Here is a 15,013-nt window from a genome sequence, read left to right on the forward strand (position 1 = left end):
AATGACTATGCCTATTTCTGACCTTTCTATAAATACAATCACAGACTAGCTGCTCATGCACTTCTTTTCCTCAGCAGAACATTCATTGCGGTGTATTGCCTTTTCTTGTGTTCTGGCCTCTCATAGAGTGAACAGATCCCAGTGCACCCATTCCAGTGCTGATGGGCATTTGGGTGGTTTCCAGTCTGAGGGAACAGCCTTGCTCTGTGGACAGCCTCGTGCCTGCCTTTTTGGGCACTGCGCCCGAAATGCTGTAGGAATGAGATTGCTGGTCACAGGCTGCTATAGGATCAGTCTTAGATGATGTTGGCGTCTGAAAGTGGTGGGTTGAACCTATCTCCTAGCTTCTGGGAGCTGGAGCTTTCTCACTGGCCTGGCTCCTGCCAGCTCTTCTAGGTGCTGTCATTGACCCCAGGGCTATTTCCCAATGACACTTAAGGAGGCTGTCTTTGAATGCTAAGCAAGCACTATACCCTGTGTTTTTGTTACTGTTTATTTTTTGTGAGGTAGAGCTGTGCTATGTAACCCCACTGGTACTTGTTCTGGTACTTGCTGTGAGCCAGGCCCAGTTTGCCATTGTATGCACATTATGCATGTAGGTATGCATGCATTTTTTTTTCACACTTGATCTTATTCAAAAGGCTGAGAACTGATTTTGTTTTCTGTTTTGAGACAGAATTTCTCTGTGTAGCTTTGGAGCCTGTCCTGGAACTTGCTCTATAGACCTGCCTCTGCCTCCCGAGTGCTGGGACTAAAGGCATGTGCCACCACTGCCTGGCTTGATTTTGTTTTTGAGACAAGGTCTTAGTCTGTAGTCCAGTCTGGTCTGGAACTCAGGAATCCTCCTGCCTCAGCCTCTTGAGTGCTGGGATTATAGGTGTGAATCACCACACCTGGATTTGTAGTTTTGTTTTTTTTTTTTATACACCAAAAAATATTTCTAGATGTAAAATGTTTTATGTGTTTGCCTGCATGCATGTAAGTGCATCACATGTGTGCAGTGCCCATGGAGGACAGAAGAGGGAGTCAGGTACCCTGAAACTGGAGTTACAGATGGTTGTGAGCATGTGGGTGCTGGGAATCAAACCCAGGTCCTCTGCAAGAGCAACAAGTACTCTTAACTGCCGAACCATCTCTCTTTAGCTGCCTAAAAATCATACGAGTGTGGTGGAACGCACTTTTGATCCCAGCACTCCAGAGGCTGAGACAGGGGGATCTCAGTGAGTTTGGGGCCAGCCTGGTCTACAGAGTGAGTTCCAGGACAGCCAGGGCCACACAGAGAAACCCTGAAGCACATGGGCCCCTCTGCCTTCCCCAGCACAGGTTCTCCAGAACTTCTGGCTTACTTTGTGGACAAACCCCAGTCCTCTGGCTCTAGTGTGTACCTGCCCTCCCCACCTGCCTGCCCTCCCCACCTGCCTGCCCTCCCCACCTGCCTGCCCTCCCCACCTGCCTGCCCTCCCCACCTGCCTACCCTCTGGTCCTTTGTCACTCTGTACTTTTGCACTGACCTTTTGGTTTAGTTCCTTGAATTCATTAGCTCATTCCCCATGTTTGTGGCTTTGCACCTGCTCTTCTCTCTGACTGGAATGCACCTCCCTGGATTGAAGCTTGGAATTCTTTGCTGTCTCAGCTTGGCTCAAATGCCACAGCTTAATGATTTGCTTGTTTGTTTTTTGTTTTTGTTTTTCAAGACAGGGTTTCTCTGTGAAACAGCCCTGGCTGTCCTGGATCTCACTCTGTAGACCAGGCTGGCCTTGAACTCACAGACATCTGCCTGACTCTGCCTCCTAAATGCTGGGATTAAATGGGATTAAAGTTGTGCACCACCACCGCCCAGCTCTAGTAATTTTTTTTGTTTAGATTCATTTTATTTTATATTTTTCGGAGCTGAGGACCAAACCTAGGGGCTTCAAGCACTCTACAGCTGAGCTATTATTTTATGTATTGAGTTCTCTCTCTGCAATATGATTTTATGCCAGAAGAGGGCATCAGATTCCACTATATATAATTGTGAGCTACCATGTGGTTGCTGGGAATTGACTCAGGACCCCTGGAAGAGCAGCCGGTGCTCTTAACTTCTGAGCCATCTCTCCATCCCTGCACAGTGATGTTTTATCTGATGTAGAAACTTTGAAATAAACAAAAAGAGTTGTTTTTAACATTGATTTATCTTGATGTACATGCTCACATACCCATGTGAATCAGAAGACGTGGAATCAGAAGACAATCTTGTGGAGTTGGTTCTCTCCCTCCACCATGTGGGTTCTGGAGATCCAACTCTGCTTATCAGACCTGGTGGCAAGTTCCTTTCCCAGATGAGCCACCTCACAGACCCTAAGGTGTTTAACAATTATTGGTTATGTCCATTGGAAACAGCTTGCTTAGTGCCAACATTTTCTCTCTCTGACTACAACCTTCCTTACCTTAGTTTATGATGCTTTATTATTTTTATTATTTATTGTTTATGTGTTACATGTATGTATACATGTTTGTGTGTATGTACCTTGTCAAAGGAGGCACATATGTACAAGAGTGTATATGGGGGTGCATGTGTGCACTTGTACGTGTGGAGGCTAGAGGTAGACATTGAGTTCCACTTTCACTGATTTCCACCTTACTTTGTTTTGTTTTGTTTATTTATTTATTCTGAGACAAGAAGGTTTCTCTGAATAGCCCCAGCTGTCCTGGAACTTGCTCTGTAGACTGGGCTGGTCTCGAACTTACAGAAATCCTCCTCCCTCTGCCTCCGAGCGCTGGATTAAAGGTGTGCACCACCACTACTGGCTTATTTTTTTATTGATTGATTTTTTTTGCTCCACCTTCCCATTGCTTCGTCGTCGTCATCATCATCATCATCATCATCATCATCATCGCTGATGTTTTGTGACAGCGTCTCACTATGTAGCTCTGCCTGGACTGGAACTCACTCTGTAGACCAGGCTGGCCTTGAACTCACAGAGCTCCACCTGCTTCTGACTCCCAGTTCTGGGATTAAAGATGTGACCACCACGCTGATGCTACTTTTTTTTTTTTTTTTTTGTCTTTTGACTCTGGTTTATTTGATCTATCTGTGCCTGCAATTGACAGTTTTCTTATCTGTTAGGTTGAGAAACAATGAATAATTCTATTGTTTACAAATACACCATTTTCTTTATCCATTCATCTGTTGAGGCTATCCATAACTTGCTTACTATGAATATAGGCATTCAGGGATTTCTATTGTACTATCTTATTTTTTTTTTAAACAGGGTTTTGGCTGGGTGGTATTGGCATACTCTTTTAATCCCAGCACTTGGGAGGCAGAGGCAGGCAGATCTCTGTGAGTTCGAGGCCAGCTTGGTCTATAAAGAGAGTTCTAGAACATCCAGGGCTGTTAACACAGAGAAACCTTGTCTCGAAAAACAAACAAACTCCAAAAGACAGGATCTCTCACTGAACTTGGAGCTCACCAATCCAGACAGACTAGCAAGGGAGCCCCTAGGAACCACATGCCTCTGCCTCGGTCAGTGCTAGGATTCCAGGTGCACATCACCATGGTTGGCTTTTAACATGGACACTAGGAACCCAAACTCAAGTCCTCATGCTTGTCTGGCAGATACTTACCGTCTGTCCAGCACCTTGTGATGCTTTAAGCTGTGGACAACCTGGGGCATGTGAGGGCTTTTCATTCAGAATTTCTGCCTTCCCCTGTGGACTACGCTAGTTTTCAGTCTGTTTGCAAATTCTTTCCAACATCCTGCATCTAGAAAAGAAATGTCTGTTCTTTTTTCTCTCTCCTTTGAACTGGCTGTAAATCTGCAGGACTTTCTCATTAATAATGATTTAATAAAATCCATGGATTCACTTACAAATATCTGTATGAGAATCACAATGTTGCCTTTTTGGAAATTATCTCTTTATGCTGACCTTAGCCTCCTCGCCTCAGGTTCTCTGTATCTCGACCCTGCCTCTTCTTTGGTGCTTGATTTCGATGGGAGACCCTCTTCATTTCTTTCTTTGTCCTTGCTGCTGGCCCCTGTCCTGGCTGCTGCCCATGGTAGGCATGCAAACAATATATCTCTGGGGCTTGGGTGTAATTCAGCGGCACAGCGCTTGCTTAGCATTCTGATGCCCCGGATTTGACCCCAGCAGAGCAAAAAGTAAAAAAGAATAAAATCCATATATACATAAATATAATTGACTGAAGCCGGGCGGTGGTGGCACATGCCTTTAGTCCCAGCACTCAGGAGGCAGAGCCAGGCGAATCTCTGTGAGTTCCAGGCCAGCCTGGTCTACAACGCGAGATCCAGGAAAGGTGCAAAGCTACACAAAGAAACCTGTGTGTGTGTGTGTGTGTGTGTGTGTGTGTGTGTGTGTGTGTGTGTATTTGACTGAATGAGCTGTAATTGAGTTATTGCACACCTGTAACCTGGGCACTTGGTAGGCAAAGGCAGGAGGACCACAAGTTAGAGGCCAGGCTGGGCTGTCTAGTGAGGTTAAGGCAGCCTAGGCTACATGGTGAAAGCTTGTCTTAAGACAACACAAGACAATAATAAAAATAAAAAGTAAAGAAAACAAAGTCAAAGATGAGCTATAATTGCCTGACTGAATAAAGTCAGACTAGGCAGCCCTGCTGGGCTGGGCACCCAGTGCACACCCTTCCCTCTTCCTTACAGGGCCATCTGTCTGGCTTGTATTCAGCATGCTGTGTTCCCACGGATCCTCCCCTTCGGGTCAAACAAGGACAGGCCTCACCCGGCACATGGAGCTCTGACAAGTAAATCAATCACGCTTTTCTGGTTCACACAGGCTTTGGGCGGTCCCCCTCTTCTCAGACCGATAACCTTCCTGCTGTGGTTACCTGGAAGCAGAAAGCATTCGTAGCCAGCACACTAGCCTGGGAAGGCAGATCCCTCTCTCAGCTAGCACTAGCCAAGTGCTTGCGTTCCCAGGGACGGCTGGAGCCAGAGTCAGGGCCCCCTCTCCCTGAGGAAGCACTTGTTTTGAAATAGCCGGCACAGACTCATGTACCAGACCTGGCGTGGAGTCTTGGTGACCACTAACTTGTTTGTTTTGTTTCATTTTTGTTGTTTTGTTTGTTTGAGACAGGGTTTCTCTGTGTAGTTTTGGTGCCTGTCCTGGATCTCACTCTGTAGACCAGGCTGGCCTTGAACTCAGAGAGATCCTCCTGGCTCTGCCTCCTGAGGCATGCACCACTGACACCTGGCTCGCTCGCTCTCTCTCTCGCTCTCTCTCTCTCTCTCTCTCTCTCTCTCTTTTTTTTTTTTTTTTTTTTGATACAGGGTCTCAATATATAGCTTTGGCTGGCCTGGAATTCATTATATAGACTAGACTAGCTTTGAACGCATAGAGATCTGCCTCCCAAGTGCTGGGATTAAAGACGTGTGCCACACAGGGATCACTAACTCATTTTACATTAGAGCCCAGAGGAGTGAGGGGCTTGTCTTCAATCTCCCCACAATGGGTAGAAGGGCACAGACTTCAACAGGCAGCGGAATCTGGGGTCTCCACCGTCAGCCACTCACTCACCACCCAGAAGACACCACAAGAGGAACAGATACTTGTCAAGCATTTCATTCTGGGCCAAGCCCTGTGTCGTGGTCCTTCCACACTCCCTGCTGACTTTTAACAAATAACTTCTAATTTTACCACTATCGTTAGTGTGTGTGTGTATGTATGTATATGTGAACCAGACACAAACTGGAGTTATCGAGAAGAGGACCCTCAGTTGAGAAAATGCCTCCATCAAAATGCCATAGGCAAGTCTGGGAGGCGTTTTCTCTCCCTCCCTCTCTCCCTTTATATTTATTTTATTTACCACATACTTTATGTATGTGAGTGTTTTGTCTGCATGCTTTATCTGCACCCCAGAAGGGGGCATCCTATCCCGTGGGACTACAGGTATAGATAGGTGGTTGTGAGCCAACATGTGGATGCTGGGAATTGAACTGAGGACCTCTGGAAGAACAGCCAGTGCTCTGCCACTGAGCCATCTCTCCAGCCACAAAGTGGTGTAGGCTTTTTTTTTTTTTTCTTTTTTTTTCTGTGTGTTTGTTTTTGAAACAGGATCTCATTATGTAGACCAGGCTGGCCTGGAACTCACAGAGATCTGCCTGCCTCTGCCCCCTGAGTCCTGGGGTTAAAGGCGTGCACCACCATAACTGGCCCTTCATTTTCTTGATTAATGATTGATGCAGGAGGAGCAGTCTACTGTGGGCAATGCCGCCCGTGGGCAGGTGGTCCTGAGTTGTATAAGAAAGCAGGCTGAACAAGCCAGGGGGAACAAGTGAGTAAGCAGCACCCCTCCATGGCATGCTTTGATTCCCGCCTCTAGGCTCCTGCCCTGTGTTTAATAAACCTTTTTCTTCCCAAGTTGCTTTAGACCATGTCTTATTACAGCAACAGGAATCTAAGGCATATGAATTCTGAAAATCTAAATGGGGTTGGCAGATTGGCATGTTTGGGTGGCAAGCACCATTACTTGCTGAGCCATCTCACTGGCCCTCACCTTTTTTTTTTTTTTTTTTTTTTTTTTTTTGTGGTGTTTTGAGACAGAGTTTCTCTGTGTAGCTTTGGAGCCTATTTTGGAACTTACTCTGTAGACTAAGCTGGCCTCGAACTCACAGAGATGTGCCTGCCTCTGCCTCCTGAGTACTGGAACTAAAGGCGTGAGCCACCACACCTGGCCCAGCCCTCAGCTTTTATAAATTTATTTTGTGTGCATGTGTATGATAGATGCATGTGTCTGGGTATGTGTGCCCCTTCACATACTTGGAGGCCAGAGGAGGGTGTCAGTGGACCTGCTCTGTCCCTCTCCACCCCTGTTCCTTTGAGACAGGCTCTTTCACTGATCCTGGAACTAAATTGGTGGCCAGCCAATTAGTTCATCAAACCTTGGTGATCCCCCTGTCTCTGTACTCGTCAGCACTGCAGTGGGAAGTGCATATATGGTCGCCTGTGCCTGCTTTCGTGGGTACTGGGGACTTGAACTCAGGCCCTCATGCTGACTCAGCAGGAGCTCTTGCCCACTAAGCCATCCTCAGCCCCTGTGTTTTCCATTACTCGACTCATCTTTGAGAGAGGGGGTGTGGCCGTGGATAAGGACAGGGTGAGGCCTTCAGGTTTCCTTGTTCACTAGAGGGACTCTCAGACCTCCCTTACAGTTCATCCTGGCAGAAGGATGAAGACTCTGGAAGAGAATACCGGTGGGAGTTCCCACCGGCGCCATCATCACAACTATGACTGTCACCTTCCATCGCCATTATCCATAGCCTTGCCACCACCATCACTACCATACAACTAATTCTAGGGAGACAGGCTGAGCAACAGGCACATGTACAGATGCGCGCGCGTGCGCACACACACACACACACACACACACACGCACACGTGCACACACACACACGCATGCACACACACATGCACGCACACGTGCACACGTGCGCACGCACACACACGCATATACATGCACATACACGCGCACACACACATGCACACACACACGCACACGTGCACACACACACACACACGCACACACACACAACCACACGCGTGCACGCGCACGCACGCATATACATGCACATACACGCGCGCACACACACGCACACATATACATGCACATACACGCACACACACATGCACACACACGCACACGTGCACACACACACGTGCACACACACACGCATATACATGCACATACACGCACACACACACATGCACACACACATACACGCACACGTGCACACACGCACGCACACACACGCACGCACACACACGCGTGCGCACGCACGCACATACTTTAGGCCCAGATGTTCTGACTCTGGTGCCTGCACTCACCAGTAAATCACATTGTTTCCTGTCTCCCCATAAGACACTAGCTAGATGCAGAGGTGACTCCTCTCCTGGCTGGTCACTGCAGCAGGGCTGGAAGGAAGACTGCCCATTCTTCCTCCTTTGCTGTCTCTCTACCTTGTGTCCTCTCCACCTCCTCAGAAGTGACTTCTTACCCCACAGGGAAGGTCGAGTGCTTCTCAGACTACATGACCCTGCAGATTCCGAGGAGCCACGTGCAGGGTTTGAAGCAGTGGCTGGCTAGGGTCCTGCACCTGCCAGGTAAGCTATCTTCTCAGCCCCCAGGTTCTCCAGTACTCAGCCATTGACTGCCTGGAGCCTTTGTTAGGGGTCCCCGATGCATTCCTCACACCAGGGCACAGGTGCTTCATTCCCTGGAAGGCTTCATGCTCCTTCCTTCCCAGGGCTATCCTGACCTTCTCCAAGGCAGCCCCCATCTGGTTACAAGCTCATCCCATTTCCTCTCAGTTCTTGGTCCTACTTAAAAAGACCTTGTTCACATGCTCGCCGTAAGTGCCACCAGCAGGTCACTGGGGGCAGGCCCAGCCCATGTGTTCTGTGTTGACAGTTGTAGTGTCCTGGAGACTCCTAACAGACATTTGCTGGGGGGCAAAAGGCCTCAGACCTGGATTGAAGCACCCATCAGGTGCTAGTGTGCCCCTAACCTTAAATCACTCTACGAAGCTAATGGGACAGTCTAAAAAATGGATTCTTAGGCCGGGTGGTGGTGGCACACACCTTTAATTCTAGCACTCGGGAGGCAGAGCCAGGTGGATCTCAGTGAGTTCGAGGCCAGCCTGGGCTACCAAGTGAGTTCCAGTAAAGGCACCAAAGCTACACAGAGAAACCCTGTCTCGGGCAAAAAGAAATTCGGTTTATTTATTAGTTTGTGTGTGTGTGTGTGTGTGTGTGTGTGTGTGTGTGTATGCCCACTAAAATGCTGTGTTTACAAACATGTGCCACAGTGTGCATGTGGAGGTCAGAGCATGACTTGCAGGACTTGGTCTCTCCTTCAACCATGTGGATACCAGATATTGAACTCGGGTCATCAGGCTTGGTGGCAAGTGCCTTTACCCACTGAGCCATCTTGCTGGTCCACAATTCTTTCTTTCTTTCTTTCTTTCTTTCTTTCTTTCTTTCTTTCTTTCTTTCTTTCTTTCTTTTTGTTTGGTTTTTCGAGACAGGGTTTCTCTGTGTAGCTTTGTGCCTTTCCTGGAACTCACTCTGTAGTCCAGGCTGGCCTCGAACTCTGGTCCACAATTCTTTTCAAACCTTTGTGTATGGGTGTTCCACCTATATGCAAGTCTGTGCATTGCTAGTGGAGGCCAGAAGATGGTGTCGACATCCTGGAACTGGGACTACAAACAGTTGTGAGCTACCATGTGAATGCTGGGAGCCCACTCAGGTCCTCTGGAAGAGCAACAGCCAGTGAGTCATCCCTCTAGTCTCTGGTCCATGAGTCTTACCCACTGGAACCACCATCTCATGCTTGGTGGGGGAATCTCATGCCTAAAACAAGCCAAACAAAGGCCAAATTATCACCTTCAGAAAACTTTGAGCAAAAATTGCCAAGTGGGAAGACCTGGAAACTTCTAGAAGGAGCCGAATAGAGAGAATGTGACTGTAGCTCACCTCCTGTTGTACCTTTGGACACAGAGGTTGCAAGTAAGATACCCCAATTTTTCCTTTCTTTTGTACAAAAATGAAGAAATTGAGGAGGGAAGCCTTCCTATCTCAGAATGCTTTTTCCTTTCTTCCTTTGTTTTTTAAGTCAGGATCATACGTTGTGGTCCAGTTACAGTTCATCCCAGAGAAAGGGTGAAGACTGATATCAGAACTCTCTATGCAGTCCAGACTGGTCTTAGCCTTCCCGGTGTTGGAATTACAGGTGTGAGCCACCACTCCTGGCCTAGTCTGGAAATTCTAAAGTGCTGTCTGGGACTGTTGTGTCCTGAATCCTCAACTGGCCCTGGGATGGCCAGTCAGCCGGCGATGCCTCTGGAACTGGAGCGGCATTTGTGCATTAAAAGGCCACTTTTCCAGGGGAAAACGTGGAGGATACATTAAGCTGTCGCCTGTTCTTTGGAAAGCCATTATTAATGGAAAACAATAGATTAATAGTTTTAAAACGCTTGTTCAATAAGTAATTTTTATGGCTCTGGATAGAGCCCATTAAACATTTCTGTGTGTTATTATAAAGAAGTTTTAAGTGTAAAATCATAAAGTCAATAATCAGGGAATTAGTCACAGCAGCCAGCCACAGGCCATTAGTTTTAGGCGCTGTCAGAGACACCTGTAGCTTCGGAGGAAGAGCGTTTCTTTTCCTCAGCAGCGCCAGGTGGGGATGCAGAAACGATGCTGCCTGCTGCCTTCCATAAAGTTGAAGGGACAGCAAGCAGGTGTGAGCAGCAGGATGCAGGCAAATATTTACAAAGTGCAGACGTGAATGGGAAACTAAAACGATCCGGGTCAATTTGCACATCCAGCCTTAGACATTTTATTTCCCCAGTGATCTGCCTTTCAGAGCCACAGGCTGGGCCTTGATCTCCTGCTAAAGATAGTCGAGAAGGCTGCACGCTCTTAAAAGGAAAGCATGTCACCAGAGCGTCCCCCACATCCAGGCTGCTGGAGCTGTCTCCTGCAAGGGCGTATTCATCTCCCATCAACTATCTCAGAATGAAAGTGTGGGCTTTGGGGCAGGAGGGTGGAGGACTTAAAAAAAAATCACCTCAAAAGCAACACAAGATAATTACGGAAACAGAAGAAATCTAAAGACGATAATGAAAACTGCCTGTAATCCCTCTGCTCAGTGATATTCCTCTTTGTGTTTTACTCATCCAATAAATGTTTACTGAGAGCCCTCTATGTGCCAGATGCAGCTTAAGGCGCTAGGGATACTGCAAAGAACAAAACAGATAAATACTCTTGGCGCCATGGGGCTGGCATTTGAGTGGAGGGCAACAAGACCATTTCTGTAGTCATAGACATTTTTCAGCAGGCGAGGTGGTGATGTGTGATGCAGAAAGGGGGCCTGAGAGAGGGACGAGGTTAAGAGGGGGTGACGGAGGCTCTCCTGGAAGAGGCCTCGTTGACAAGGGAGATTTACTTAAAGGCTTGAGTGTGGTGGACTGAGCCACACAGGTATCTAGAAGAGTGTTCCAGGCACAAGATGCAGCAAAGAGGAAACCCACAGTGCGTTAGAAATAACAGAGAGGCTAGGCTAGTGTGGCTAAGGCAGAGGGAGAGCAGTAAAGGCCTAGATGATCTCATATGGAGAGTGCAGGGATCTGCTGCAGGCTTGCATGGAGCTCTGTGTAGTGCTGGGGGAAACAGACCACAGTGGAGGAAAGGAGCAGGAGAGGATCTAGGAGACAGCTTCTACAACCTAGGCTGGGCTTAGAGCTGGGAGGTGGGTGGGAGGGAGAGTCTACATGTATGCCTGGCAGAACCAACAGGCTTCCTCCAAGACTTCTGTCTTTGCTGTTCTCTGGTGCTCCAGAGCAGAGCAGCCATGGGCTTATGTCTGGGTGTCAGACACTCCTGACCTCACCTCTGCTGTTCTCCCAGGGTCCTGTCTGTTTCTGTCACAGGCACCAAGAGGGCCCCCAAGCACCTGGATTCTCTTCTTACCAAATGTGGATTCCTCTTGCATCCTGCTCATGAGGGTGACTTCATCTTCCGAGTGCTGTACTCTGGCTGCTTTGTGCAGAAAGAGGTGGGTTTGAGAAACTATTTATTTGCAGGGCTGGAGTCAGAACTCAGGGCCTCATGTATGCTAGAATGCCAGGCAAATGCACATCCACCGAATTACATATCCAGCTTCTTTTGTTGTTGCTTTGAGACAGGGTCCCATTATAAACCCTAGCCTGGAACATATTAGCTATGTAGACCAGACTGGCCTCGAACTCACAGAGCTGCCTGCCTCTGTCTCCCAAGTGCTGGGACTAAAGGTGTGCACCACTACCTTCAGTCCTTCCTGCCTTAAAAGAAAAACAACCTTTTATTTTGAGGCAGGGTCTCTCTGCACAGGCTGGCATTGAACTCACTCTGTAATCCAAGCAGTTCTTGGATCCTCCTGCCTCAGCTTCCTGAATGCTGAGATTACAGGTGTGTATCCTCACGCCTGGCTTAGCACCTTCTCTCCAGCAGCCCCACTGCTCCTCTCTCTTCTGTCATTGCTGCCCTCCCTGATGGCCCCTCACCCCCACATACCTTGTTTCACCCCCTACTCCAGGGCTCACATTCCGGCTTCTTGCAGGGATGAGGAAGACAATCTAGGTACCTGTGGGACCACTTGGCCTGACTGTTGAAGCTCTGTGGCTGAAATGGCCATGTGCTGTTTGCTTAGTTGTTCACATCTGTGGAGCCTCAACTGTGTTGGCTTTAAAATGGGACCAAGGGATTTCTTACTTGGGTCAAAAGAAACAGGCTGTAGTTAGATACTACTTGTCTGCTGTCAGGAATGAGAGGATACAAACTGCCATGCTTCCTCTTTAAGAGTGACCTTCCTGAAAGATACAGCAGCCCTCTGGCCCAGGGACTTCCCTAGGGGCTTCCCCTCTGGGGGATGAACTGCCACAGGCCAGAGTCTGCCAAGTTCCCCAGTCCCGGAGACCCTTCCACTTGCTTCTTAGCTCTTCTGTGGGACGTTCTTCCAGGAGGCCTTCATTAATCTTGCTCCCTGTGAACAGAGGCTGACCCATAATTGTAGTCTATTAACTGCATTTTCTTCTTTTGGTTGTGCGTGTGAATTTTGCCTGACTTCCAGAAAGCAAATTACAGGCTGGAAATCAGAATGTTTCAAAAAGGGGCCAAAAGGTTGAAACAGAGTGATCGCTACATAATGAAGTGTCCCATGATCACGTCGAGGCTGGGTGAACAGAGCGTCCGCTGCCACCCCTCATTCATTCAGGTAACAGCTCAGGAAGGCCTGGGAGGGCCTGGGAGGTGGTGATGGGCATCCAGGGCTGACTTCTCTTCAAAGGCAGATGACTATGGTTCCGGAGCCTTGGGACGGAGCCCAGCAGAGGTGACAGCTTGAGACACAGGGTGGGAGCATTCTCTGTGGACATTTAGTGTTGGCTGGGCCTTTGAGACGTGTGTCAGGATAAGGGGTGGGTGACTAATGAAATGAATCTTTGCACCTGTGTTCTTTAGGTCACCCATCCAATGCCACAACAGCAGAATTGTGTTTTCTCTTTGGATTGAGGAAAGTTGCTGGCTTGACATCAGAGTCTATCCTCTCTCGACTCCTCTTCCTTCTCCCCTCCTCTTTATCCATTCATTCATTCTCTCTCTCTCTCCCTCTCTTTCTCCATGTGCACGAGATGAGTTTCTTGAGTGAGGACAGTGGAGGTCAGAGGACACCTTCAGGAGTCAGTTCTCACCTTTCTTTGTTTGAGACGGGGCCTGTCATTTGCAGCTCTGTGTGCCAGACTATTGGCCGTCAGACTTGTGGGGAGTCTCTGACTCTCCGGGCTCTACCTCCTGTCTTGCTACAGGAATGCCGAGGTGACAGACTGCAGCTACTGCATCTGGTTTTATGTGGGTTCTGAGGATCCACATTCAGGTCCTTACCGTTTTGAGGCAAGCGCTTTATCCACAGAATAATTTCAGCAGCAATGGATTCTCTTATTTAACCTAGGTCATGTCAAAGAATTCTAGACTTCAGGTTTGGGGGCTGTGCAAGGTCCCAGGTTCCATCCCCGGCACTGAGGAGCGATGTGTTTCTGAAGTAAGGTCCCCATTGGAAAGAACACAGGCCTAGGCACACTCCAGGTGTGTCACTGCCTGGTGGCATCCTTGGGCTCAAGTTTCTCTGCAACCGAGAAGGAGTTGGCTGGGAGCAGGGGAGGGTTGGATCCACAGCAGGAAGGAGTGTGCCAGACAGAGAGGAGTGGAGAATTGAACTCAAGCCTTCCTTTCTCCAGGAAAGCTTATCTTCCACTCACCCCGCTGTGCCGGGCATGGCCCTGGCTGCTGCGTTGTGATGCATTTATTTGTGCGCTAAGGATGGAACTTGGGACTTTGCATCTATTAGACAAATCCTCTATCAGTGAGGCATGCTGCTGGCCCTCACTGATGGATTCCGGGCCAGTTCTCCACCACTGAGCCATGCCCCTGCTCCGGCTTTGCGAATGTTGACCCATCTCACCTTTGTAGCAGAGCAGACAGGCAGTGCTGTTTATATCTACAGAGTGGACAAGTAGGCAAAGAAGTGAGTTGCTAAGGTCCCATAGCGGGTAGCGGCAGAATGAGGTTTTGAGCCCCTTTGATAAGCAGCCCCTCCACCTCTGCCTCGTTTTGCTAGAGTTTTCAGCTTTTAAAAGAGAAACAGGAAATCTATAATTGTATGTGAAATTACATTTTAAAAGTTGACTTTGGGCTGGGAAAGTAGTTCAGTGGTAGAGCGCTAGGTTAGCATGTGTGAGGCCCTGGACTCCCTCTTTTGCAACGGAAAAAAATGTTGACTTTCTTTATTTAACAGTTTTTTTGGGGGGGATTTAGCTCAGTGGTAGAGCGCTCGCCTAGCAAGTGCAAGGCCCTGGGTTCATCCTCAGCTCAAAAAAAAAAAAAAAAAAAAAAAAAACAAAAAAAAAAAACTAACCAGGTTTTTTTTTTTTTTTTTTTTAGCAGTTGTTTACTTATTTTGATACAAGAGTTTCATGCATCTCAAGGTGGCCTTCAACTCGCTATGTAGCAGGGGATGACCTTGAACTTGTGATTCTCTTGCTTCCATCACCTAAGTGCTAGGATTATAGATGTGATGTCACACCTGGTTAATGTGGTAGTGGAGATTGAACCTACCGGTTCATGCATGCTAAAGGAACTCGACCCACTGATCCACATCCCCAGCTTCCAAAAATGTTAACTTTAACTTTGCAAGTACCATGTGGCCAAATGGGATGCTGAATTTAGAACTGGGTTTGATGGTGCACATCTGGAATCTAACATGAAGGAAGTTGAGGCAAGTTTGAGTCAGCCCTGGCTGCAAGGTAAGACCCTGCCAGCAAGTGGGTAAAGGTGCTTGAAACCAAGCCTGAGTTTCTTTCCTGGAGCCCACAGAGTGGAAGGAGAGAACTGACTTCTGCAAGCTGTCCTCTGACCTCCACACATGAACCATGACACGGACACACATGCACACACCCACACAATAAAT

At 48.1% G+C, this 15,013-nt stretch overlaps 1 protein-coding gene across 1 annotated transcript in view; it reads left to right on the top strand.

Annotated features, from left to right (window-relative positions):
• The window catches only part of C2H1orf127 (chromosome 2 C1orf127 homolog), a 32,940-nt gene that overhangs the window by 3,815 nt on the left and 14,112 nt on the right, over nt 1-15,013 (top strand). The window contains exons 2-5 of the mRNA XM_036177400.1: nt 4,659-4,759; nt 8,017-8,115; nt 11,445-11,569; nt 12,623-12,766. Of these exons, the coding sequence (XP_036033293.1) occupies nt 4,659-4,759; nt 8,017-8,115; nt 11,445-11,569; nt 12,623-12,766 (469 nt within the window). The remainder of the gene's footprint in view (nt 1-4,658; nt 4,760-8,016; nt 8,116-11,444; nt 11,570-12,622; nt 12,767-15,013) is intronic.

The sequence above is a fragment of the Onychomys torridus genome, chromosome 2, assembly GCF_903995425.1.
Source record: "Onychomys torridus chromosome 2, mOncTor1.1, whole genome shotgun sequence".
NCBI lineage: Eukaryota > Metazoa > Chordata > Mammalia > Rodentia > Cricetidae > Onychomys > Onychomys torridus.